Source organism: Gorilla gorilla, chromosome 16 (genome assembly GCF_029281585.2).
Source record: "Gorilla gorilla gorilla isolate KB3781 chromosome 16, NHGRI_mGorGor1-v2.1_pri, whole genome shotgun sequence".
In the NCBI taxonomy this organism is placed as follows: domain Eukaryota; kingdom Metazoa; phylum Chordata; class Mammalia; order Primates; family Hominidae; genus Gorilla; species Gorilla gorilla.
Genome location: NC_073240.2, coordinates 41,107,548 through 41,133,158, shown reverse-complemented (window position 1 = coordinate 41,133,158; position 25,611 = coordinate 41,107,548). Strand labels below are relative to the sequence as shown.

Genomic DNA, 25,611 nt, shown 5'->3' with positions numbered 1-25,611 from the left:
CAGTCAGAGGGATCTTTCCAAAATAGACTGCCTCATAGCACTTTCCTGCTTAAACCCTTCTGTGACTCCTGCTTACACTCAGCATAAAGATCCAAATCTGGAACTGACTATTGTTGCCGCCCCAGCCAGGAGGCTCTCTGATCTCATCTCTCGGGCTCAGTCACACTCCGCAACCTGCAATGCTCTCCTCCTAGCAAGCCTGGCAAACCGGTGATTCCTGGCTAAGATCTGCCTCCCCGGCTAGGCTAGGGTGAAAACCACGTCTGCGTCTCCCTGGGTCCTGCTGTTTCTCCATGGCCCACAGGGTACCTGCACATAATAGGTTCTCAGTAACAGCTACTCAGTGATGAATGAATGGCAGAGAAATCAAGCCTTTGCCTGTGCCTCAGCGGCTCTGCACCCTGACTGCTCTGCCAGGTGGCCACAGTGCTAGACTTCCATATTAGCTTAGAAAACTACCTCTTGCAGCCACGCTGCGTGCCAGGCTCTGCCTCCCTACCTTTAAACACACCCATCCTGACCCAGTTTGCCTGTTTTCAGGAGTGATCACCAACATTTGTACTTTTTGTGACTTGTACATATTTTTACTATAAAATGTCCTGACCTGATTCATTCAACAACTGGATAACAATTGGTTATGGGTTTGACAAGGAAGACTCATTGAAATCTGGAGGCATAAAAGTTACAGTTCTGGCTTCGGCAGTCCAGATGGCTTCCCAGAGAAGCTAGAGGCTGCGGCCCCAGAACTCTGTTCTTTTAGCTGCCACTAAAAAGATGGAAGAATTTAGTTCAAGGCGAAGCCTTGAGATTCCCCCCTGCCCACTCCTGCCCTCCCAGCTCCAAGGCCGCCCTTGATGTTTTATTTAAATCTGACTTCATCTAGATAAGCTTGGTGGAGGGCGAAGGAAAGAAGTTATCCTCCCTGCAGCCTGCCCCCACCCCCTGCTTTGCATTCATTATGCAAGTATTTATTTGGAGGGAGAGGGCCTCCACTGAGCCAAGTGCAAAGTGCTGGGGATACGGCAGCAAACCAGAGACAGGTGGGTGTGTAGGTGGGTTAGTGCTCATTCTGGGTCTTAAAGAATGGGTAACATTAAAATTGGAGTAATTGAGATGTCTCATAGTTTTTATGTCTATCTCCCCAACTAACTCGTAAACTTTTTTGGCCCCATACTGTTACTAGTCTTTGAATCCCTGGCACCCTGGGACATAACAGTCCCTCAGCAAATGCCAGTTCTTAACTGAGCAGGGGATTGGTGGATGTGGGGGCAGGTCACTCGTGTGGGCTGATCCTGGGGTGTGCCAGCTGGGGGACAGGTGCCTGAGTGAGGAGGCTGGCCATGCCAGAGCATCCACTGGCAGGGGATGGAGTGGTGGGCCACAGGGGCTTGGCAGACCCTCTGAGGCACAGAGAGATGAAGTTTCCATGGGGCAGCAGGGAAATGACTTGTATGGCTGTTCCTGGTGAGTGGGCAGGCTGGGCGGAGGGATGGGACTTATCAGAGGAGCTTGTAGTGTAAGATGGCTGAGCCCACAGGAGTGGCCATAGGGAGTTTCCAGCCTTGGGGATGAGGGGAATGCAGAATTGGGACCGGGCTGGGTCCTGATTACTGAGGGAAATGCTGTTGGGATCCATACAATGTGAGCTCTGAGGCAGCTGCAGATGTCCCAGGCAGGGCTGAGGAGCCTGCATTTCTCTGCCCGATCCGTCTTTGGGGAGGCCTCACAGTCAGTCCTACAGAGAGATTGTCTTGTTGCCCCTATTGGCAACAGGCTCCACATTCTGGGGCACTTCCAGGGCTCTTGCCCCACCCCCCACAGCCTCTCTCCAGGCTCAGGAGTCCCGAACAGGAGGTTGCAGCCTCCTTGGAGGTGTGGGTGATCAGATGGGAGGGCAGAAAAACTGCAGTACAAAGGTCTCTGACAGCCTGGAGGGCCAGCGAATGGGGCACCTGGATGTGTGTGGCCAGGTTCCAAGCACCTGGGCGGCTTGGCCATGGAAGGAGAAGACTATGGAGGGCCCCCACTTGCTCCTTCACTCTGGAGCCAAGCAGCCTCCCAGGGAGGGAGGGTACCAGGGGAGAGGGAGGTCCCAAAGGCCAGCCTATTTCACAACCACCTGCTTCTCCAGCCTCAAAGGACCGTAGAGTATACTTTGCCCAGGGGTACCTGGGAGGGAGGGGCTGGGAAGAGGTACAAGAGGACCTGGGACTGGCTGGATCTCAATATCTAGGTGGTGATTCTGAACTGCTGCCAGCTCTGGGCCTTGGAAGCAGTCTTAGGAAGGGAGAGAAGATCTCAGCTCTCTCAAGCAGTCTCAAGCAGCAGTCATATAAAACCCATAAACAGTCCAGCCTTTTTTTTTTTTTTTGACACGGAGTCTCACTCTGTCACCCAGGCTGGAGTGCAGTGGCCAAATCTTGGCTCACTGCAACCTCCGTCTCCCAGGTTCAAGCAATTCTCCTGCCTCAGCCTCCTGAGTAGCTGGCATTACAGGTGCGTGCCACCACACCCAGCCAATTTTTGTATTTTTAGTAAAGATGGGGTTTCACCATGTTGGCCAGGCTGGTCTCAAACTTCTGACCTCAGGTGATCTGCCCGCCTCAGCCTCCCAAAGTGCTGGGATTACAGGCATGAGCCACCGTGCCTGGCAGTCCAGTCTTAATTAGCAACCTTGGACTGGTCCGACTCCCACCCTTCCACTCTGGGCCACTTGTGGGCTTCTGGAAAGAAAGGAGGGGCTGGGCAGGATGCAGGCCAGTTATGAAGGACATCAAGTCTTCCTTCACTACCCTTTTCTCATTTCAGGTTCCTCTTTCCCCCTATTTTAAATCTTAATATATCTTATAGTAAAGTTATCTTAATTTATCTTATAGTAAATTTCATTTAACTATTCTACTTCAACAAGTAAAGAGACCCACTGTATGCCCAGCCCTGGCCAGCCTGCAGCATCAGACAGGACTCATATATGAACTAAGGGATTTTGCTACTCTATTCCTGTAAATAGAAAGAATTTGTGGGAGGGGGCAGGTTGTCCTGAAAACACATGTCTTTGTAGAGGTTGCCTCTTGGGAACCCAGGCAGATGTGCAAGGGGACTCTCAAGGCAGGCCAGGCAGGCAGCCCCTAGCGCTGGACTTATCTCCCACAAGCAGCTGCGTGTTCATGCTCCTTGCCTCTGCTCCTGCAGCGTGTCTGACAGCCTCTCTGAAAGTGTGTGCAGACGTATGCATGTCCATGTGCATGCTCACCCATGTTTGCTCCTGGACGGGCACAAGGCACAAGCTGTGTCTGAATGGATCTGGATCTGGAGCTGTGTCTCTCTCTGCCAGTGCAAGCGTAGCCCTAGTCTTCTTGCTTCCTTCCTTCCTTCTCCTGCCAGCAAGGGCAGCCCTCTGTACTTCCGCCACTGATCCACTGGCCACCTTTGAGGAGCGGAGGTACTGCCTGTGCTGAGATATTCCTGGGCCTGGAATACATTTTTTTCTTCAAGAAAATTCCCACTTATCTATCCAGCCCTTACTCTCTCGTGTCTTCCAGGGCAAAACTGGAGCATCCGGCTGCCTGGCAGGGTAAATGGAAACGTAATTGTTGCTCTCTGAGGCTGGTCTGTGCTAAATCATTACCATCTCCCCAGCCCATCGCCCAGTGCATGGGTCTTAGTAGCTTGCCTATAAAGGTTTGTTCAACATGTGGTTTATGGGCCTGGCTGGGGAAGCAGCGATGCACAGATGCACACTCTTTTGCCATCTGATTTCTCTCCCTTGCTGAAAATAAGCTCATGGGGTTGGCCCTGGGGCTGGCATTCAACTTTTGCCCCAAGTCACCTCTGGTGGCATCATTCTAATAGACCCACAACTACTTTGGAAAACAGTTTTGAATTATCTAGTAAGGTTGATCAGGTGCATAGCCTACAACAGATAAATTATATTCCTGGGACTATGACTTGAGGAACACTTGCACATCTGTATCAGAAGATACCCACAGGAATGGTTTTTTCTTTTCTTTTTTTTTTTGAGACAGTGTATCGCTCTGTCACCCAGGCTGAGTGCAATGGTGCGATCTCGGCTCACTGCAACCTCTGCCTCCCAGGTTCTAGCTATTCTTGTGCCTCAGCCTCTAGACTAGCTGGGATTACAGGCATCCGCCACCACACCCGGCTAATTTTTGTATTTTTAGTAGAGACGGGGTTTCACCATGTTGGCCAGGCTTGTTTCGAACTCCTGACCTCAGGTGATCCGCCTGCCTCGGCCTCCCAAAGTGCTGGGATTACAGGTATAAGCCACCGCGTCTGGCCAGGAATGTTTTAGAATAGCCCCAAACTGGAAACAGCCCAAATGTCCATCGACAGTAGAAAGGACAATTAAATTGTTGTATTTCCACATTATGGAATACTACACAAGAAAAAAAATTGAAGAGATTACAGTCCTGCTCATTAACATTAATGAGGCTGGGCACCGTGGCTCACACTTGTAATCCCAGCACTTTGGGAGGCTGAAGCAGAAGGATGGCTTGAGCTCAGGAGACCAGCCTGGGCAACATAGTGAGACCCTGTCTCTATAACATTTAAGAAAAAAAAAAAAAAAAATAGCCGGACTGGGCCTTTAATCCCAGCTACTGAAGAGACTGAAGTGGGAGAATCACTTGAGCCCGGGAGGTCAAGGCTGCAGTTAGTCATGACTGCGCCGCTGCACTCCAGCCTGGGTGACAAAGTGAGGCCCTGTCTCAAAAACAATAAAAAATTTAAAAGAGCTGAGCATGGAGGCCACTTTGGGAGGCCGAGGCAGGCAGATCCCTTAAGCTCAGGAGTCTGAGACCAGCCTGGGCGACATGATGAAACCCCATCTCTACAAAAAATACAAAAAAATTAGCTGAGCTTTATGGCAAATCCCTGTAATCCCAGTTACCTAGGAGGCCCAGGCAGGAAGATGGCTTGAGCCCAAAAGGTTGAGGCTGTAGTGAGCTGTGATCATGAACAGAGTGAGACCCTGTTTCAAAACAAAATGAAAAACAAACAAACAAAAAAAACCAAGAAAACAAGAAAACAAAAACTATACAATGATGAGCCAAAAAGCAAGACATGGAAGAATATATATATATAGTATGAGTCCAGCTATAGAAAGTTTGAAATCAGGCAACCTAAACAATATTGTTCAGGGATCTATACAGAGGCAGGAAGCCATTGAGAAAGGTAAGGGGAGGATTATCACCACATTCAGGATGGTGGCTCCCCTGGGGAGAATATGTCAAGGAGGGGCATATGGGCTTGGAATACTGTCTTCATTGACCTGCGTGTTGGGTACACAGGAGTTTGTTATTTTTCACACTGCATATGTGCATGTATATACTCCCCCATATATACCATGCATTTCACACAAGAACACAAAGGCTGTGTGGCTCTACTATGACCCTTTCCCCTTCCAGCTCCCATTCTCGTCCTCAACTAGCAGAGGAGGGTCAGGGTCTTTTAGCACAGCTTCCTTCTGTCTGTGAGTGGGTCAGAGGAGTATGGGGGTGAGGGCCTCCCTTCTGCGGCTGGGCTCTGGCCACTCCAGGGTGGGAAGGCCTGGAGAAAACAGGGCCAGGCAAAGCCGGCTGGCCCTGCTGTTTCTGCCAATGCTGGGATTAGGCCAGGGCTCTGGCCCACCTGTCATTTCACTCATTCAGCATGAACATAGCCACTGAGCACTTACTGTGAGCCCCGGGTGCTATTGGGAGAGTTCAGATAAGTGAGAGAGGGTCTTTGACCTCAAAGATCTTACAGAGAGGACCATATACACAAATAACAGTATATCAGCAAAACGTGAGCTAAGTGTCATGTGACTACTCATCTACTCTTTCAATAAACATTTGTTGTGCACCTATTACATGCCAGGAACTGTGCTGTATGGTGATCATGTAAAGACAGTCAAATCACAGTCCTAGCTCTCAGATTCATAGCCTGCCTAATGCTGGGGAAACTGGAATAAACAACTGTGTGGCAAGCCCATCAGTGCAGATATGCCCAGGGAGAAGGAGAAAGGGGACCCATCCAGGATGGATGAGATGGAGACAGAGGAGTGAGGGAAGGTTGGAGAAGAGAGGTCTTCCTGAAGGAGGCAGGCCCTGGCCTGAGGCTTTAGAGATGAGGAAGCAAGAGAAAGTTTGAAGGGCTGGAAGGACTTCCAGAGCTGCCCCAGACCAAAGGCACAGGGATGAGAAACATGGCAGTGAGGACTCCTTGCAACAAGAACACGAACATTCAGCAGGGAAGGAGGGAAGCAGCAGAAGGGGAAGGCCCAGGGGGATTAGAGTCATATTTGCCTTGCCAAGCCTTAGATCTTACAGGTGCTGGGAGCCACTGAAGAATTTGCAGGGAGCTTGATAGTTCACTGGTTCAGTGTAGAGGAAGGGTTGAGGGGCATGGCCTGGAAGAAGGAAGGCAAGTTGGCAGGATGTTAAGATCCAAGAAGTATTTAAGAGATACCAGGCTAGCCTCTGAGAGTGGGTGGGTGGTGGGTGAGGGAAAGAGGCCGAATTCTGGAACAGGCCCCTGCAAGAGTAACCAAGTGGCGCACACAGGGAAAGGAGAGCTCCCACTCGGCACTAGCGTGGCTGTAGGCTCTGGGTACCAAGTGTGGGCAGGGGTTGGGGACAGCCAGGAATGTGAATGGGGCTCTGCACCACCTGATTTCAGGGCTCCCAAACACTGGCCTGTGGACAGGGCTGGCCTGAGGAAGTGAAAAAAGTATGGGCATAACTTCCCATAAATCAAATGTATGCACTTTATAGAACTATCCTTGGGCCGGGCATGGTGGCTCATGCCTGGAATCCCAGCACTTTGGGAGGCCGAGGCGGGCAGATCATGAGGTCAAGAGTTTGAGACCAGCCTGGCCAATATGGTGAAACCCTGTCTCTACTAAAAATACAAAAATTAGCTGGGCATGGTGGTGTGCACCTGTAGTCCCAGCTACTCGGGAGGCTGAGGCAGAAGAATCGCTAGAACCCGGGAGGCGGAGGTTGCAGTCAGCTGAGATTGTGCCACTGTACTCCAGCATGGGCGACAGAGCGCAAGATTCCGTCTTAAAAACAAAAACAAAAACTATCCTTAAAAGTGCTTACAATTAAATCAATAAGTAAGCATGTCACTTAGAGGTATGAAGTGAATTATCAAAAGAAGCCCCTTAAAGATTCAAAAGTGGTTTTGTCCTGGGAGTGGGAATGGGGATAGGAGGGACAGGGGACTTTTATTTTTTTAAATAAGCTTTTAAAAACTGTAGTATTTTTTAAAACCGTGAACATAAAGCATATACAAAAATTTAACGGCTGGGCACACTGGCTTAACGCCTATAATCCCAACACTTTGGGAAGTGGAGGCAGGAGGATCGCTTGAGCCCAGCAGTTGAGCCCAGCCTGGACAACATGGTGAAAGCCCGGCTCTACAAAAAATACAAAAATTAGTCTGGCATGGTGGTGCACACCTCTAGTTCCAGCTACTGGGGGGTTGGGGGTGGGTGGCAAGGGGGAGGACTGAGGCCAGAGGATCCTTGAGCCAGGGAGGTCGAGGCTGCAGTAAGCTGAGATCACGCCACTGCACTGGGTGACAGAGTGAGATCCTGTTTCAAGAATAAATAAATAAACAAACAAATAAAAAATCCTGGCCTAGCTGGGCGTAGTGGCTCATGCCTGTAATCCCAGCACTTTGGGAGGCTGAGGCCGGTGGATCAATTGAGGCCAGGGCTTTGAGACCAGCCTGGCCAACATGGTGAAACCCCGTCTCTACTAAAAATACAAAAATTAGCCAGGCATGGTGGCACATGCCTGCAATCCCAGCTATTTGGGAGGCTAAGGCACGAGAATCGCTTGAACCCAAGATGTGGAGGTTGCAGTGAGCTGGGATCGCGCCACTGCACTCCAGCCTGGATGACAAAGTGAGATTCCGTCTTAAAAAAAAAAAAAAAAAAAAAAAGGTCGGCCGGGCGCGGTGGCTCACACCTGTAATCCCAGCACTTTGGGAGGCCGAGGTGGGTAGATCATGAGGTCGGGAGATCGAGACCATCCTGGCTAACACGGTGAAACCCCATCTCTACTAAAAATACAAAAAATTAGCCGGGCATGGTGGCGGGCGCTTGTAGTCCCAGCTACTCGGGAGGCTGAGGCAGGAGAATGGCGTGAACCTGGGAGGCGGAGCTTGCAGTGAGCCAAGATTGCACCACTGCACTCCAGCTTGGGCGACAGAGCGAGACTCCGTCTCAAAAAAAAAAAAGCCTTGTATGAAATGATGGTAATAGAGGATAGGCTTCCCCCAACCCCTCTTCCCTTTAATGTCCTTATTGGCTAAAACAAAACGTCGTTGAGTCCTGAAATCCCAAACTGGGGTCCTTGAACCCCAGGCAAAGGCCAGATAGGCTGGCTCCGCGCGTTTGCAACCCAACCCCGCGGGCAGCCGGCAGGGGTCAGGCGAGCTCCATGCGACACTCGAGCTGCGTCTGGCGAGCCAGTGCTGTGCTCGAAGAAGCGCGCTGCCTCGAGGGAGAGGGTCAGAGGAAGGACTCTGGACCTGCCCTAGCCTGGGGGTCGCGACAGATGACCACCTGGGTCTTAGGTCCCAGCTCCCACCCGGCAGGCAGGGACTGGGAACCTCTCTCCAGACCGCGCGGTGCGTTGACACCAGGTCTAGTCCCATCCCACCGAGGGCAACTCACCTTACCGGTCTTCTGAAAGGGGGCCCTGCGCGAAACCTTGCCTCCTGCACTCGGTTGTGCAAAGATCAAGGATCTCAGACTTGAGAGGGTTACATGGGCAAGGGATTGTTATCACTAGATTATATGGATTTAGAATTAGGACTTAGGCTCCTGGGGAAGCCTGCTTTAGGACCCAGATGGTGGTTGTAGAAGATTGCCTTGTAGAATCACCCTTGGGGATGTGATTAGGTCTGGGGCAGGATCCAGGAACCTGCATTTATTCTAGGTTGCCAAATTCTGATAAGGGGTGTGCTCAGACCACGCTTAAAAAACATCCCAAGGTTCTGTTGCCCTCCCACAGGGCAGACAGCATCAACAGCAGCGAGCTGCCCTGATAGTGTGACCTGCCTAAAATTGGAGTGGAGTAAGAGCCAGCCACAGGAAGGAGCAGTGCTGGCAGCTGGTGCTGCAGATTTGCCCAATGCATGTAGGCAACCAAACACGCCCACAAGAACCAAAGTAGACGTGCCCCTTGTTCTTCCATTTACCACTCAGGCTGCATGGTTCATTTTGTTTTTTTGCTTTTAATTTTAAAACATTTATTTTGCTTCACATATAGAACCAGGAAAGAAATCACCTCCCCAAGTCGACAGGGCTTAGACAGACTGGATGAAGCGCCCCATTTTGCCACATTGTCTCCAGGCTGGTCTCTCCAGCCACACATTAAGCCAGCAAGATGGCCCTTTTAGTCACATTCATCTCCAACATAGCAGGGAGCAAGACAAGGAAGTGAAAGGCACTGCCTATGAGTCCAGGATCTTGCCCTCAGGATGGGACGGAACTGGGGTTGGTGAGGAGCCAACCCCACCTGTCTCAAGCCTCAGGCTAGGAACAGCACTTGGCTGCAGGCCAGGACCAGAGCCAGGATAGGCGCTGCTGGGCTGAGAACCAAGAAAACCAGTTCCCTCTTTTCGGAACTCGGAAGGGGTGGAACAACCCAGACCCATTCCCTTCTCAGATCACACTCTATCCAGACTGCTGTACAGTGGGGCCCAAAGCTGGAATACTCAGAACACCCCCATTTTTGCCACTAGCAGATCTGGATTCTAGTTCGTTTTGACCTTGAGAAAGTCAAATTGTGTTGATCTCTTTAAAAAACATAGGGGCGGTTTTCAGAAATCTATAGGCTTCCTTCTGGCTGTAAGAACTTAGCACTCTGGGCTCCCTGCTTCCTTTAAAACTCACTGGGAGATCTGGGAAAGGGAGGCTGAGACCTCTCTCCTAAGGGCTGATTTTACCTTCCTGTCCCTCATGAAAGAACGGGCTGGAGGACAGGAATAGGACCTGGACCAGCCACTCTCCAAGGACACAAGCTGGATCCAGACAGGAAGCAGCGGCAAGTAGATTGCTTCTCCCCAGATAGGTTTGTTTCACAATATATTTAATACAAAATGGCAGCAGCCACTGTGCAGTTATAACAAAATTAGCCATAGGGTATCTGGAGAAATGTACACAGGCAGCCTCAGCTGGAGTCACGCGAGCCAACTGCGGCCTGCTCGGGTAGGGCCTGTGCCTGCTGCCCAGTCAGCTGTGGGTGGTCAAATGGCCAGGACTGGATGGTGCCTGTGGCAGGGCGGTGCACAAGGGCTCAGAGGTGCTGTACAGGAGGAGCCAGTCTTCCAACAGCACACAAAAGCACGCTGTCCTCTGCTCTGCCCCCCTGCGGACTCAGCAGCATGTGTGTTCATTTGTTTTATTATTATTTTTTGAGACAGAGTCTCACTCTGTTGCCCAGGCTGGAGTGCAATGGCGCGATCTCAGCTCTTGCAACCTCTGCCTCCTGCGTTCAAGCGATTCTCCTGCCTCAGTCTTCTGTGTAACTGGGATTACAGACGCGTGCCACCAAGCCTGGCTAATTTTTGTATTTTTAGTAGAGACGAGGTTTCACCATGTTGGTCGTCAGGCTGGTCTCGAACTCCTGACCTTGTGATCTGCCCGCCTCGGCTTCCCAAAGTGCTGGGATTACAGACGTTGAGCCACCACGCCTGGCCTATTATTTTTTGAGACAGAGTCTCGCTCTGTCGTCCAAGCTGGAGTGCAGTGGTGTGATCTTGGCTCACTGCAAACTCCGCCTCCCGGGTTCAAGCAATTCTCTGCCTCAGCCTCCTGAGTAGCTGGGATTACAGGAGCCTGCCACCACACCTGGCTAATTTTTGTATTTGTAGTAGAGACAAGGTTTTACCATATTGGCCAGGCTGGTCTTGAACTCCTGACCTCGTGATCCACCTGCCTCGGCCTCCCAAAGTGTTGGGATTACAGGCATGAGCCACTGTGCCCAGCCTATTTTTCTTTCCTTTTTTGAGACAGAGTCTCGCTCTATGGCCCAGGCTGGACTGCAGCGGTGTCATATTGGCTCATTGCAACCTCCACCTCCCGGGTTCAAGTGATTCTCCTGCCTCAGCCTCCTGAGTAGCTGGGATTACAGACGTGCACCACCACCCCTGGCTAATTTTTGTATTTTTAGTAGAGATGGGGTTTCACCACGTTGGCCAGGCTGGTCTTGAACTCCTGACTGCAAGTAATCCACCTGCCTTGGCCTCCCAAAGTGCTGGGATTACAGGCACACACCACCCTGCCTGGCCAAGCAAGCATATGTGTTCATAAGCTGCTAGGAGCTGATACCTCTAGAAACTGGAAGAAACAAGGGCCAGGGTTTTTTTGTTTTGTTTCGTTTTTTGAAGAGTTTTGCTCTTGTCGCCCAGGCTGGAGTGCAATGGCACAATCTCGGCTCACTGCAACCTCCGCCTCCTGGGTTCAAGTAATTCTCCTGCCTCAGCCTCCTGAAGTAGCTGGGATTACAGGCGCCCACCACCACGCCCAACTAATTTTTTTCTATTTTTAGTTGAGGCGAGGTTTCCACATGTTGGCCAGGCTGGTCTTGAACTCCTGACCTCAGGTGATCCACCCATCTCGGCCTCCTGAAGTGCTGGGATTACAAGCATGAGCCACCACGCCTGGCTAGGCTAGGTTTATTATTTTTTTCCCCTAGAAAAGAGACTGAAAGTTGAATTTGCCTTATCCAAAATGCTTGGAACCAGAAGTGTTTCAGATTTCAGGATTAGGAATACTTAACCTGTACCAAGTTCCAATTCATGGAGAGGGGCCATGATTCTGCTGTGCTTGAGCAGAGAGATCTCCTTGCCAGAGGCTCACCCAAGAGAAAGAGGTGGGTACCTGCATGCCCCCAGGTGCCTACCCTGGGAGGTGGGCTCAGAAGTTAGAGAGCAAGGGCACAGAGTCACCAAAACCTGTCCCAACAATCCCCAGACAATATGCTTCCTGCTGAGTCCATTTAAAATCACACAACACTAGCCGTGGCACAGGCCCGGCTGCGAGGCTCATGATGCTTGGGAGCTGTTGTGGAGAACTCAACCTCATCCAGAGGCCAGAGGGCTGACAAGAGCAGCTGGGCAGGAGGGCCTGCTGTGGGCAGGGTGGGAAAGCCGCCACATCTCTACTTCCCAAGAAAGGCCACTAGGTGCAGGAAAAGGGGGCGAAGTGTCTCAGGACTAGTGAAAGTCTGCATTGAAGGCTCTGCCGATGACCAGCCGCCTCACCTCGCTGGTCCCAGCCCCTATCTCATACAGCTTGGCATCTCGAAGAAAGCGGCCCATGGGAAAGTCATTGATGTAGCCATTGCCACCTGCAACCAGGGTTTGGGCAGAGAAGAAAGGAAGTGATTGACAAAACAAAGAAAGCAAACAGAATGCCAAGTATATAGAAACAGGCCACAGGAGGAGAGGGTGATTAAAGAAAAGCAGCAAAAGGTAGCAAGAGGGAGGGGTGTGGGGAATATACTAGTCCTTCCTTATCCTTGGAGGATACATTCCAAGACCCCAGTGGATGCCTGAAACCGTAGATAGTACCGAACCCCATATATATGTTGTTTTTTTCCCTATACATACATACTTATGAGAAAGTTTAATTTATGAGCTAGGCATAGTAACAGATCAACAATAATAACAAATACTAAAATAGAACTATTATGACATGCCAGCATCACTACTGTTGCAATTTGGGGCCACTGAGCAAAATAATAAGAGTTACTTGAACACAGGCACTCTGATATCAGGACAGCTGATTGGATACCCTAGGTGACTACTAACGGGCAGGTAGCCCACATAGCATAGATAAGCTGCACAAAGGAACGATTCACGTACCAAACATGACAGAGCAGCATGGCACAACACTTCAAGCTATTCAGGATGGTGTGGATTTGAAACTTATGAACTATTTCTAGAAATTTCCATTTAGCTTTTTTTTTTTTTTTTTTTTTGAGAAGGAGTCATGCTCTGTCGCCTAGGCTGGAGTGCAGTGGCATGATCTTGGCTCTCTGCAACCTCCGCCTCCAAGGTTCAAGTGATTCTCCTGCCTCAGCCTCCTGAGTAGCTGGGATTACAGGCACGCACCACCGTACCCAGCTAATTTTTGTATTTTTAGTAGAGATGGGGTTTCACCATGTTGGTCAGGCTGGTCTCAAACTCCTGATCTCAGGTTTCACCGGCCTCAGTCTCCTAAAGTGTTGGAATTACAGGTGTGAGCCACTGTGCCCAGCCACACATTTTTTTTTTTTTTGAGATGGAATCTCGCTCTGTCACCCAAGCTGGAGTGCCATGGCATGATCTCAGCTCACTGCAACCTCTGCCTCCCGAGTTCCAGCGATTCTCCCGCCTCAGCCTCCCAAGTAGCTGGGATTATAGGCATGCATCACCACGCCTGGTTAATTTTTGTAGTTTTAGGAGAGATGGCGTTTCACCATGTTGGCCAGGATGGTCTCAAACTCCTGACCTCAGGTGATCTGCCTGTCTCAGCCTCCCAAAGTGCTGGGATTATTGGTGCGAGCCACCGTACCCAGACCCATTTAGTATATTTGGACCTTGGTTGACCACACTAACTGAAACTGTGGAAAGCAAAGCTGAGGAGAAGAGGGGACTACTGTATCTCGTTGGGGGGTAGGGTGGGCAAGAGGTTGCGGCTGAAAGGCCACCCAGAATGCTAAGGTTACCAGACAAAGAAAGAGGGGTGCCACTGACAGGCATGGCAAATGGGGATGAGAGGACGCCGGCATAGCAGCTCAAGGATTCAAACCTCAGCTGCTCGGCTTGAGTCTGTGCTCTTAACCACCGCACAGCATGGAAACAAGGCTGGTCTACCTCTGAGACATCTCCCTTTCCCATTTCCTAGCGTCTATGAGGCGGGGAGGATGAGAGGGGGGTGTTGCCGAAGGCAGCAGCAACTCCTGGCATCTAGCAGTTTTCTCATTTGCTTTCCATTTCCTCCTTGTAACTGGGACAGAAAGAGCCCGAAGGTCCCAGCTCAGCTGGGCCTAGCATAAGCACATAGTGAGGAGTGGAGAAGTAGAGAGGAAACTGCTTTTTTTTTTTTTTTTTGAGACAGCCTCTCGCTCTGTCACCTAGGCTGCAGTGCAATGGTGCAATCTTGGTTCACTGCAACCTCTGCCTCCCGGGTTCAAGCGATTCTCTTGCCTCAGCCTCCCAAGTAGCTGGGATTACAGGCATGCACCATCATGCCCGGCATGCGGTTTCACCATGTTGGCCAGGCTGGTCTTGAACTCCTGACCTCAGGTGATCTGCCTACCTCGGCCTCCCAAAGTGCTGGGATTATAAGTGTGAGCCACCACGCCCGCCCCGAAACTGCTTTCTGAAGCAGCCACAGGCCCCAGGAGTGAGGGAGCCCTGGGAGTGGGAAGTGGGGATCACTCACCAAAACACTGAATGCCGTCCAGGGCTACCTGTGTGGCACACTCAGCTGAGTAAAGAATCACACCTGCACAGTCCTACGGGAGGAAGCTGGGGTCAGCAGGGCCCTGCGAGGCACGCAGACAGCAAGTCCCAGCAGCTGGCCCACTGCCCCTGCCTCTCCCCGATTGAGGCTGGCCCTCACCTTGGCAGTGCAATGGCCCTCATCGCAGGCCTTGGCGACATTGTAGACATACTGCCGACACGCCATGAGGCGGGTGTACATGTCAGCCATCTTCCCCTGCATCAACTGGGCACAAAGGGATGTCACAGGTCAACATGCTGGAACACTCTCTCAGTTACCAAAAGCAGGTCAGCAACGGCAACAAGACAGCCAAGGATGAGGAAGCAGGGGCATGGAGAGGAGATGGGATTTACTCAGGATGATGGAGATGGAGGCAGGTGTGGGAGTTAGGGCCAGAGAGTGGCTGTTCCACAGCCCGCATGACACCCTGAAGTGGCCATCACTGCCTCCGAAAGGCATGGCTCCCAAGGCACCATTTACTCCAATGCTTATTACCTTCCAGCAGCTTCTTCGGACCAGAAGGTCTAACTACAAATAGCAACCTCTTTCCCTTCTGCCCCTACAACTTGCACACTTTGCTCTCCAACCTTACAATGTCTAGTTCATCCACCTCACACAGGAATCGAGGTGGCAATGTGGTGAACTTCCTGATGACTTCCAGAGTCAGGCTGCATGCTGAGGAAGACTGCATTCCAAGCAGTCAAGCTCAGTTTGCTAGAGGAGACAGTAACCATCCACGGTGCCCACCTCACTTCCTCTCTTTTCAAAGAAAACTTTAGCCCAGTTGAAGAGTACATGTCAGCAAAAGCACTCGGCTCACCTGGAAGTGGCCAATCTTCTGGCCAAAGGCTTCCCTCATGTGCAGGTAGGGAATGGTGTGGTCCAAGACCGCTTGCATGAGCCTGTCAGAAAAGAGAAAGGCCCCGTGGGCACCTCCTCATCCCACCACTGGGTGTGGTGGCAAAATGCTAGCATGGGAAGGCCAGAATCCCAGGGAGGAGAAAAGCAACTTCAGAAAGTCTTGCCACAGTTACGGCACTGATTGACCAGAGGTGCAGGGGCGTGAGAGCCCAGGTGTCGTTTCACAGCCGAGTAAGCCACCCTGCTCCTCAGGCCTTTTGTCTGTTACTTAATGGTATTTCCCAGCTGTGGGAAGAAATTCAACATGGGAGGAGGAGGTTCCTTTTGTCTCCCAGGAGAGAGCAGGGCCAGGAGGCAGCTCCCTTTGGCCCCGCAAGGGGAAGGCTGCTGTTGCTCATGGTGGGTCAGCTGCCGAGGAGGCCGACAGAGCCCAGCTTCCCTCAAGCCTCACACTTACCCGAGAGGCCCCCCGGCCAGCACCAGCCGCTCCAGGTCCAGCCCACTCATCAGCACGTAGACACCCTTATTCTCATGGCCCAGGATGTTGGCAGCTGCCAGGATAAGTGCTGGTCAGAGAGAGCGAGCTGTCCACAGCCTCCTCACTTATCAAAGGTACTAGATTTGGAAACATGGCTCTCAAGTAAGGCACTAAAATATGTCACTTGACCTTTATTCAACTAAGGTTCCAGGTGAAAGAAAAGGATCAAGTGAACCCCTTCCAGTCAGAAGTGGAGCTGCCAGGACTCCCACCCCATCCACGAGGCCAACCACAAAGGCCAGAGTTGTTAGATCTTTCCCTTCCCTCTCTGGACTCCCTTGTATGGGAAAGAAGAAAAGTTAATTGGTCTAGAAGTCACCCAATCCCTCCCTGACTCTTTCTACACAGGCACCTATAAAGAAACCAGAGAATTACTCTTTCCCCCAGGTGGAGTCAGCTCTGGTCCAATGTCACCTCCCTGCAGGGTAGTCCATGAAAGCTTCTTTGTCCAGGAGACAGGCCATTCAGAGCTAGTGACAGAAGCTGCTGAGCACCTCTCCACCCAGTAAAGCCAGGAGACTGGATGGCCTTGGGAGGTGTGGGCAGGAAAACAAGTTGACACTACTGACCTGCCTTTAATGCTAGCTGAATTTTTTCCTGTCAACAAAGGAGCTGCACAGCTCCCCCTCCCTGGATGCTCCCTGTAATTAAAGCACACTTTTTTGGGCTGTCGGTGATAGGCATGGTACATGGCTGAGGCAGACAGCAAACCTAACTGTTAATCAAATCCATGCCCCTGGCCAGGCACGGTGGCTCAGGCCTATAATCCTGGCACTTTGGGAGGCTGAGACGGGTGGATCACCTGAGGTCAGGAGTTCGAGAGCAGCCTGGCCAACGTGGTGAAACCCCATCTGTCTCTACTAAAAATACAAAATTAGCTGGACGGTGTGTGCCTGTCATCCCAGCTACTCAGAAGGCTGAGACAGGAGAATCACTTGAACCCAGGGGGCGGAGGTTGCAGTAAGCCAAGATCGCGCCATTGCACTCTAGCCCTGGGCAACAAGAGTGACACTCCATCTCAGAAAAACAAAAAAAAAATTAGCTGGGCAGGGTGGCGCGTGCCTGTAATCCCAGCTACTCGGGAGGCTGAGGCAGGAGAATCACTGGAACCCAGGAGGTGGAGGCTGCCGTGAGCTGAGATCACGCCACTGCACTCTAGCCTGGGTGACAGAGCCAAGACTCCTTCTCAAAAAAAAAACCAAAAAAACAAAAAAAAAAAAACCCCAAACAACAAATCCATGCCCCTGGTCTGGTTAGCACATGATGGCTGTGCTGGCTCTCCCACAGTGCTCCACCATGTCAGATTTCAGTTACACCTCAGGGGAGAAAATACCCATACTCAAACAGAACTGCCTTCTCTCTACTGAGTAGGGCTTCCATCAGTGGATTCAGATGTTTTGTTTTTTTTCTTAGCATCATTAATGCTAAAAATGAATAACTCATTTTAAAAATATTTTACAAAAACGTGAGTTAATGAGTTACTCACATGCAGTGGATGGGCGAAAGTACCGGAAGACTGAAGGACATCAATGGGAAAGGGTAGGTCTGACCCTTCTCCTCCGGCTACTGAGTACAGACCCTATGCGGAGTGTGTGATGCCAGTCAGGCATGCCGCTGCAGGGCCCTGGCCAGGAAGGAGCGCTGTCCAGCAGCCCCAGCTCACAGCCTAGCCATGTGTCACTGAAGCGCTAACAATGCCAAGCCTCTCTAACCCAGAGGCTTTCTCAACTTGAGAACAGCCAGATCATCCTGGAAGGGGGTCAGCAGAGGGGCTCCCCGATTCTTGGTGCTACTTACCAGGAACCTTGCAGTCTTCAAAGATTAGCTCACATGTGTTAGAGCCCCTCATCCCCAACTTGTCCAGCTTCTTAGAGGTGCTAAAGCCAGGCATACCCTTTATAGGAAACAAAAGGTGGTCCTGGTTACAGATTAGCCCCAAGGGGGCCTGGTAAAGGAAAGGCCCCTGGGAAGAAGGCACCCACCTTCCTATTGAGTCCCTGTACCTGCACAGCATGGCAGCATCCTAGTCCCATGCTCCCCCCAGGACCTTCCGATGCTAACGCCCCAGATTGATCCCAGCCTCCTCTGCCACTAGCTTGTGTTCTCCCCAGTTCTCACGGGGACACTTCTTTCTCAATGATATGCTCAGTTCCCTGAGCCCTCCTGACCCCCTGGCCTTATTTCCCTCCCCCAGGGGACATTACTTCCAAGACACTGTCACCAGCCCGGTCAATTCCCTTATCCTCTGTTGTTCTCCTGTCTGTACCCAAAGGGATCCCACTAGGGCTGAACTGAGCCCTCTGTGCTTTGACCTGGACTACTGGGTTGCAGCATGTTTTGGCAAGTGCCCAGCAAAGTACTGGCACATGCTGCCTTCAGCCTGTAATGAGGGTGGCATCACGCAACCTTGAGATTTCCAATCTCAGCCAGGTCCCTACTGCTCCAACCCTAGACAGCTACTTTCCCCCTCTCTATGGAGGGTACCGCAAACCTTTACAATACTTGCTCATGAAACTCTTGCCAACTCCCCCACTGGTGGCCCCAGCCTTCACAGGGCCCCTGGCTTCCTCCTCATGATCGTTAGGCAGGTGGTTCCTGCACCATCACCTGTAACCCATCCTTCTCTCTTCTGCCCCAGCTCACCATTGTGTTCTGCCCACTCATTCCCACACTTTTCAATTTCTCCCTCTATTTTCTTTTTTCTTCCCTTTTTTTCCTTCTGACCAAAAAATCTGCTCAGTTCTCTCATTTCTAAAAACAAACCCAAACTCCTAACTTTTCATTTGAACTCCTGCTCTGCTTCCTTCTTGCTTCTGTTGTCAAGGCTGTTGCAGGGGCAGTCTCCACTTGCATCCCACCCACACCTCAGTCTCCCATGGCCACACTCATCAGGTCCACCGATGGTACCCTGACCGTCATGTCCTGACCTCCTTTTAGTCCTCCCCTTTCTAGACCTCTTTGTGTGGCCTGGCGCTGAGGACAGCTCCACCATCTTCAGAAGTGACCCATCTGCCCTGGACTTCCTGGACTTTTGGTCACCCTCCTTGCAGTCTGCTGTCTGCCTCACCCCTACCTCTGGGGGCCTTGCAGAGCACACAACACTGATTCCATTTGAGATCAGTGAACGGGCTATCTCTGGTACCACTGTCAGGAGGCAGAAGCCTCCTGGCCCTGCACCCACCTATACTCACCTTCTCCACAATGAAGGCTGTGATGCCCCGAGAAGCTGGCACAGCAGCCAGATCTGTCTTGGCATAGACAATCAGGACATCAGCATCAGGGCCATTAGTGATCCAGAACTTGTTGCCATTCAGGATGTAGTGATTTCCTAAGGGCAGGATGTTGGCTATTTGCTCAAGCCATCTTGGCCTGTCTCAGCCAGGCCATAGACCTTTTGCTGAGCAAGAAGCTGTCCACCTTTGAGCAAGTTCTGGAAACCCAGCAGGGGCCACCCCCAATTGTTGCTCCCTTACCCTGATAATGTCTGTACCTCTGCCCATTTTGGCTCCCAAGTTGAGAGTGGCCTCACCTTTCTTTTCCGCTTTGAGCTTCATAGAGACAACATCAGAGCCTGCATTGGGCTCACTCATGGCCAGGGCTCCGATGTACTCACCACTGATCAGCTGCAAGGAAAACCCCCAACAGGCCTTGTTACAACCTCGGAGTACCCTAGAGCAGCTCACTGGTACTGCTTCTTCCTGTCCACATTAAACCCCTTCAAACTTCGCTCTCAGAACAGGGTATCGGTAAAGTCCTAGAAGTCTCTTCTAAGCCCAATGGCTACAAGGCTGAAAATGCCTCTCCTTTTTCCATTCCCTTTGCAAAGGAAGCTAGTCCTACTCTTCCATTTCTTAGAGTTCTCTTCAAATGTTGTCTGTCTGTTGTTCAATGCAAGAGTTCTGGTCCTATTTTTATTATTTTTGGCTCAAGTATTTTAAAGCAATCCATGGCCCCTTCCTAACCACATTTGGTTCATGGCAGCATGCTACAGAAAGCAGGTCTGACAGGCCCCCAAGGGGAGAGGGTATCTTATAGTTGGTGGTTGCACTGTGAGATTAGCGTGTATTACATTTCCATTTCCTCACCTTCGGGAGATACTTCTCTTTCTGGGCCTCATTCCCGTTGCGTACCAGCTGGTTGATGCAGAGGTTGGAGTGGGCACCATAACTGAGCCCCACTGCTCCAGAAGCTCGGGATATCTCCTCCATCACCAGCACATGCTCCAGGTAGCCCAGGCCGGAGCCGCCATACTGAACTGTGAGTGGTGTGGTACAAGGGAGTGGAAAACGCAGCCCAGATTAAATCGGGACATTCATTAAGAATCTTACATTTGATGGCAGAAGGGAAGCACCTTGTAGCACCTACTCCAAATTCTCTCTAGCAACAAGAATAAGCTGATGCCACAGACCTGCTTACAAGCTCAGTGGACTGGTTTTGCCTGCTGGTGCTCGTCAGCTGAGGGGTGATTCAGAAGGCAATCATTGCAACTTCTGCTTTATCCCAGACAGACTTCTTGATGAAGATACGTGAACAACCTGAGCACCCACTACTCAGAAAATTACAGAAATGCAGAGGCAGATGAATAAATGAAGAAAGAGGGCCTGGAGAAAAACAAAGGCATTGGGGTGGAGGTGGTGTCCAAAGCACCAAGAACAGATACAAAGCCAGAGGATCTGATATGTCTGCAAAAGGCCTGAGGAAGGTGAGATTTTATAGCATAGGGCTGAACCCAAAGAAGCAGGACTGGAGGCCAGGCATGGGGCTCACGCCTGTAATCCCAGCACTTTGGGAGGTCGAGGCGGGCAGATCACGAGGTCAGGAGATCAAGACCATCCTGGCTAACACGGTGAAACCCCATCTCTACTAAAAATACAAAAAATTAGCCGGGCATGGTGGCGGGTGCCTGTAGTCCCAGCTACTCGGGAGGCTGAAGCAGGAGAATGGTGTGAACCTGGGAGGTGGAGCTTGCGGAGAGCCGAGATCGCGCCACTGCACTCCAGCCTGGGCGACAGAGTGAGATTCTGTCTCAAAAAAAAAAGAAAGAAAGAAGCAGGACTGGTGACAGACAGGAGAGCCACAGCCTCAGGGAAAATCTTGAGGTGAGCTGTGCAGCAGAGGGCAAATGAGATGCTGGCAGAGAATTTCAGAACTCCTCATAAAATATACGGTTTTTCCTTGGCAGCAGATCCAAACTCAAAGTGGCTGAGACACCTGATACCACCCCCAGCCCTGCTGATTGGGTCAAGCCTAGCAAGGTCCTATACACATGTTCACTCTGACCAATAAGTCAGGCTCGTTCTAGGCTCTAAGGAAACCTTGACCTGCCCCTACAACTGCAGGAAGGAAAGCCTGAAGGCAGGTGACATTAGAAACAACCACCATGACATCATGCAGAAACCAGAACTTGTAACCAGGTTTCTTTTTCAGGTTCCCTTGAAAGAGTTTTCATCTGATTTCTTTTCTTTTTTTTTTTCAAGAGGCGGGCTCTCACTCTCTTATCCAGGCTGGGGTGCAATGGTGTAATCATGGCTCATTGCAGCCTTGAACTCCTGGGCTCAAGCGATCCTCCTGCCTTGGCCTCCCGAGTTGCTCGGATTATAGGAGCCCACTACCACACCTGGCCATTTTCATCTGATTTCTAACTGCCTCTTTCTTCCGTAAAATACAATCTGATTCAGAAGCATATTGTCTGCAGGGAGTGGGGTACATAAACCCCCAAAACACAATAGGAAAGTCTTGCTTAGGAGTACCCAGCAGCCTTTCCCCCAATGCTTTTACATTAAGATGGTTTCAATTAATCTTCAAGTGGTTTCATTTTATGAAAGGTGATATAACTTTCTAGGATGTAAGGAGAAGTATATTGGGTTCCACTCATACTCTCATGCCCAGAGTGAATACAGGCCCAAGTAGGTTGGGCTTTTTTTTTTTGAAACGGAGTTTCTCTCCGTTGCCCAGGCTGGAGTGCAGTGGCACAATCTCAGCTCACTGCAACCTCCACCTCCCAGGTTCGAGCAATTCTCCTGCCTCAGCCTCCCGAGTAGCTGGGATTACAGGGATGTACCACCATGACCAGCTAATTTTGTATTTTTAGTAGAGACAGAGTTTCTCCATGTTGGTCAGGCTGGTCTTGAACTCACGACCGCAGGTGATCCAACTGCCTCGGCCTCCCAAAGTGCTGGGATTACAGGTGTGAGCAACCGTGCCTGGCCTAGGCTCATCTCTTTACTGGGCACTGCAAGCCAGTCTGGGCCTCTTTCAGACGTTAATAATATCCAAACCAGAGCCTGCTAGCTCCCTGCCTTCTCCCTCCGGACAGCCTATTAAACACATCATCTGGCCACCTCACCTGGAAGCCCAGATAGACATCTCTCTCCCCTGCCCACCCCCTACCCTACTCCCCCCGCTATCTGCTCCCAAATGAGCTCCAAGGTTTAAGCAGAAGAGGACACAGGCAGTCCCTGCAGGGACACACCTGACCAGAGTGTTCCTGCCCAGAGGCCACTGGTAGGACAAAGCTTATAGGGATTAAGGGAGGCAGTAAGACTGAGGTACTATGAAGACAACCACTTGATCCAGAGTTTTCTAAACTTCCCAAATCACCTGGGTGAGCCTATTAAGTATGCAGAGTTCAAGAGTTGGACTGATCCTGATCCAAGTGAGCCACAATGACCTAATTAATCCCTCTGCCTTCTCTACATCACTGTCTAATAAAATAGAAGAGTGTCCTGTTCTCTGGGCTGACAATCAATGGGTGCTTTCACAGGTCCAAAAGATGCAGTTCTGGGTTTCTTTAAGCACAATCTTTCCCTTCCCTTCCTGCTTCTTTTGGGAACTGTCTTAAAGGGCAGATAAGAAAAGTTCTTTTTAGGGAAAGACACTATACTCACCAGGGGCTGTGATGCCCAATACGCCCAGGTTCCCCAGCTGCTTCCAAAATTCCTGCCAACAGAATGGAGTGGAGTGGAATAAGTGTTGAGGGGAAGGCAGCCAGTCACATGTGGCTGGAACAATGAGACCCAAACACTTCAGAGAGAGGGGCTGCATTCTTAGGGAGGCTTCATTTACCAGAAAACTGTGTGAGCTCTTCCAGGCAGCAGTGCAGCTCAGCCCCACTCACTGACTGCCCCCCACTGCCCGGGCCTCCCAACTCACTCGCAGGTTCTTGAACTCATTGCTGCGATCAATCTCCTGGGCCTTGGGGGCCAGGTGCTCCTGAAGGAACTTAGCCATGGTCTGACGAAGCTAATAGGAGAGAGGTAAACAGATGCCACTGCAGACAGCATCTCCACTACCCAGACACATTCAAGAAAAAAGGCCACAAGTAACTTCCCCAAACAGCATCAGACTGAAACTGAGAGGCCTCAGTAGTTTATACCTCCTCAGAGATGATCTTCACCCCTCTTTCTTAAGGTCTTCAGCCTAGACAGCTTGATGGTAATTTTTAAAACGTCACACCCTACATAAAAATCATTCCATTGGTTTCCACTGTACTTAGAATAAAACACAAGCTTCTCACCCAGGCCTACTAGGCCCTGCAGGAGCTGACCCCAGCTGACTCTCCTAGCTTCCCCAGCACCTTCCCACCTCCCACCCTCTGTGCTCCAGCTGCATTCCAGGCAGCCTCCAGATCTCACCAGTTGTCAGGCTTTCAAGCCCCTGAACCTTTGGCTAAAAGGGTCTGATTACCCAAAGAGATTAGAAACTCCTCTTGGTGGCTGGGCATGGTGGCTCATGCCTGTAATCCCAGCACTTTGGGAGGCCGAGGCAGGAGGATCACCTGAGGTTGGGAGTTTGAGACCAGCCTGACCAACATGGAGAAACTCCGTCTCTACTAAAAATACAAATTAGCCGGGCGTGGTGGTGCATGCCTGTAATCCCAGCTACCTGGGAGGCTGAGGCAGGAGAATCACTTGAACCCGGGAGGCAGATGTTGTGGTGAGCAGAGATCGCGCCATTACACTCCAGCCTGGGCAACAAGAGTGAAACTCCGTCTCAAAAAAAAAAAAAAAAGAAAAAGAAAAAAGAAAAGAAACTCCTCTTGCCAGGAAAGCTTGAGAATAGGGATTGAACCCTTTCTGCCTGAGGTGGTTCACGGAAGCTCTGAGCGCTCGCTGGCTATAAACATAAACTACGGAGTTGCTGGGAGGCTCATACCTCCGCCAACTCCATCCAGCCTCCAAGTGAAACCTCAGGAAGGACTCTGGTTCTGCTCCATTTGTAAATACTACTTCGTCTTCTTTTCTATTTTTTATGAGATGGGGGTCTGGCTATGTTGCTTAGGCTGATCTCAAACCCCTGAGCTCAAACAATCCTCCCACCTCGGCCTCCCAAAGTGCTAGGATTACAGGTGTGAGCCACGGCGCCTGGCCTCCAACTACTTCTTTCAAGTACTTGTTCAGCTTTTGTGTTTTGACCCAATGGGCTGAAGAGCGACAGGAGAGCTCACTGTGGCTTTTTAAAACCCCCAAACTGTTTATACAAAAAAGACTCCCTGGTGATTACGATGACCACCCAGGTGTGAGAAGCATACCTCAGCCTGTTCAGGTGTAAGTGAACTACATACAGATTGAGGGCCCTTGTGCCACAAGCGGTAGGTAGCCTGGCCAATCCTCCACCAAAACACCGTCAGTCTCCCAGGAGCTCTCCCAGCCTCGACTCCTCCTCTCTACTTCCAGCAGTACTGTCCCATGGTCTCAAATCTTCACTCCACAGACGTGAGGCCGAGGTCAGAGGACTGGACCCGAGGTCGGGGGCCCCGCGTCCCGCCTCCGCGCTGGCGCTCCCAACGGCCCACGGGCAAAAGCCAAGGCTGGGTGGGCGCTGGGCCGATGGGGACCAAGCAGGAAGGAGGCCTTGGGGCCAGGAAGGGGGTCAGACTCCTCACCTGCCTCTGCTCCTCGCTTAGCCCGTTGATTGCATCGTCCACGGGCAAAAGCGAGTGGGCCCGCTGGGAAACGAAGCCGGCAAGCGGCGGCCTCAGCCTCCAGCTCGCCACACGCCACCCCAGCAGCCGAGTCGCAGTCGCCATCTCTGCCGTGCACGAAGAGCCAGCGCTGCAACTGAGCCAGCTCTTAGCTCCACCAATCCAGGCTTCGCCACCCCCCAAACCGGCGAAGGGGTGGGTCTGCAGCAGCCAATCACCCTAGGCGGCCCGCCGAAGGCGTTGCTGCCCTTGGACCGCACCCGAGCCAATCAACCGTGATCGCCTGCCAGCTTCCAGCCAGTGCAACGGCCGCAGGCCGAGAGGCCCTGCCCCGAGCGCTGCAAATGCTGGCGTGCTCCCTAGGATGAGTGTTTTTAGCGGGGTAGAAGAGCAAGTGTTTTTTTCTTTTCATCTCCCTGCGTTGAAATAGCAGCCCCTAACTGCGGAAATCTCTCTGTGGGAAAGCAGAGTGTGGAAACAGCAATCAGAAAACTGCCCACGTACCCAGTAAATTGGTCAAGCATCTCTGGAATAATTAAGATCGGAAAAGTAGTGCTTGCTCTAACGTGCACACTGATTATAACTGAGTACATCTTGCTTTATTATATAACAAGGTTTGTAGATTTAGATTTTATGGGAAAGGGGTTATTAAGGAGTAGCTGCCTTCTAGATTGGAGATGCGCCTCGATTTACAGTGGGGTTACTTCTCGATAAACCCATCATAAATGGAAAATATTGTAAGTCAAAAATGCACTTTAAAAATACACTTAGGCCGGGCATGAT

At 51.1% G+C, this 25,611-nt stretch overlaps 1 protein-coding gene across 8 annotated transcripts in view; it reads right to left on the bottom strand.

Moving 5' to 3' along the window:
- The window catches only part of IVD (isovaleryl-CoA dehydrogenase), a 30,578-nt gene extending 5,440 nt beyond the window's left edge, over window positions 1-25,138 (bottom strand). The window contains exons 1-12 of one of the 8 annotated variants that reach the window (XM_063698473.1): window positions 24,790-24,984; window positions 23,058-23,147; window positions 22,793-22,844; window positions 19,991-20,160; window positions 19,435-19,528; window positions 19,097-19,233; window positions 17,703-17,799; window positions 15,825-15,918; window positions 15,327-15,408; window positions 14,627-14,731; window positions 14,447-14,519; window positions 6,325-6,406 (exon numbers count right to left, since the gene is read on the bottom strand). In XM_063698473.1, the coding sequence (XP_063554543.1) occupies window positions 6,325-6,406; window positions 14,447-14,519; window positions 14,627-14,731; window positions 15,327-15,408; window positions 15,825-15,918; window positions 17,703-17,799; window positions 19,097-19,233; window positions 19,435-19,528; window positions 19,991-20,160; window positions 22,793-22,844; window positions 23,058-23,147; window positions 24,790-24,933 (1,220 nt within the window). In that variant the 5' untranslated portion in view covers window positions 24,934-24,984. The other 7 variants (XM_004055983.4, XM_063698475.1, XR_010130955.1 and 4 more) reach the window with 7 other exon arrangements.
- Between the last annotated feature and the right edge of the window lie 473 nt (window positions 25,139-25,611).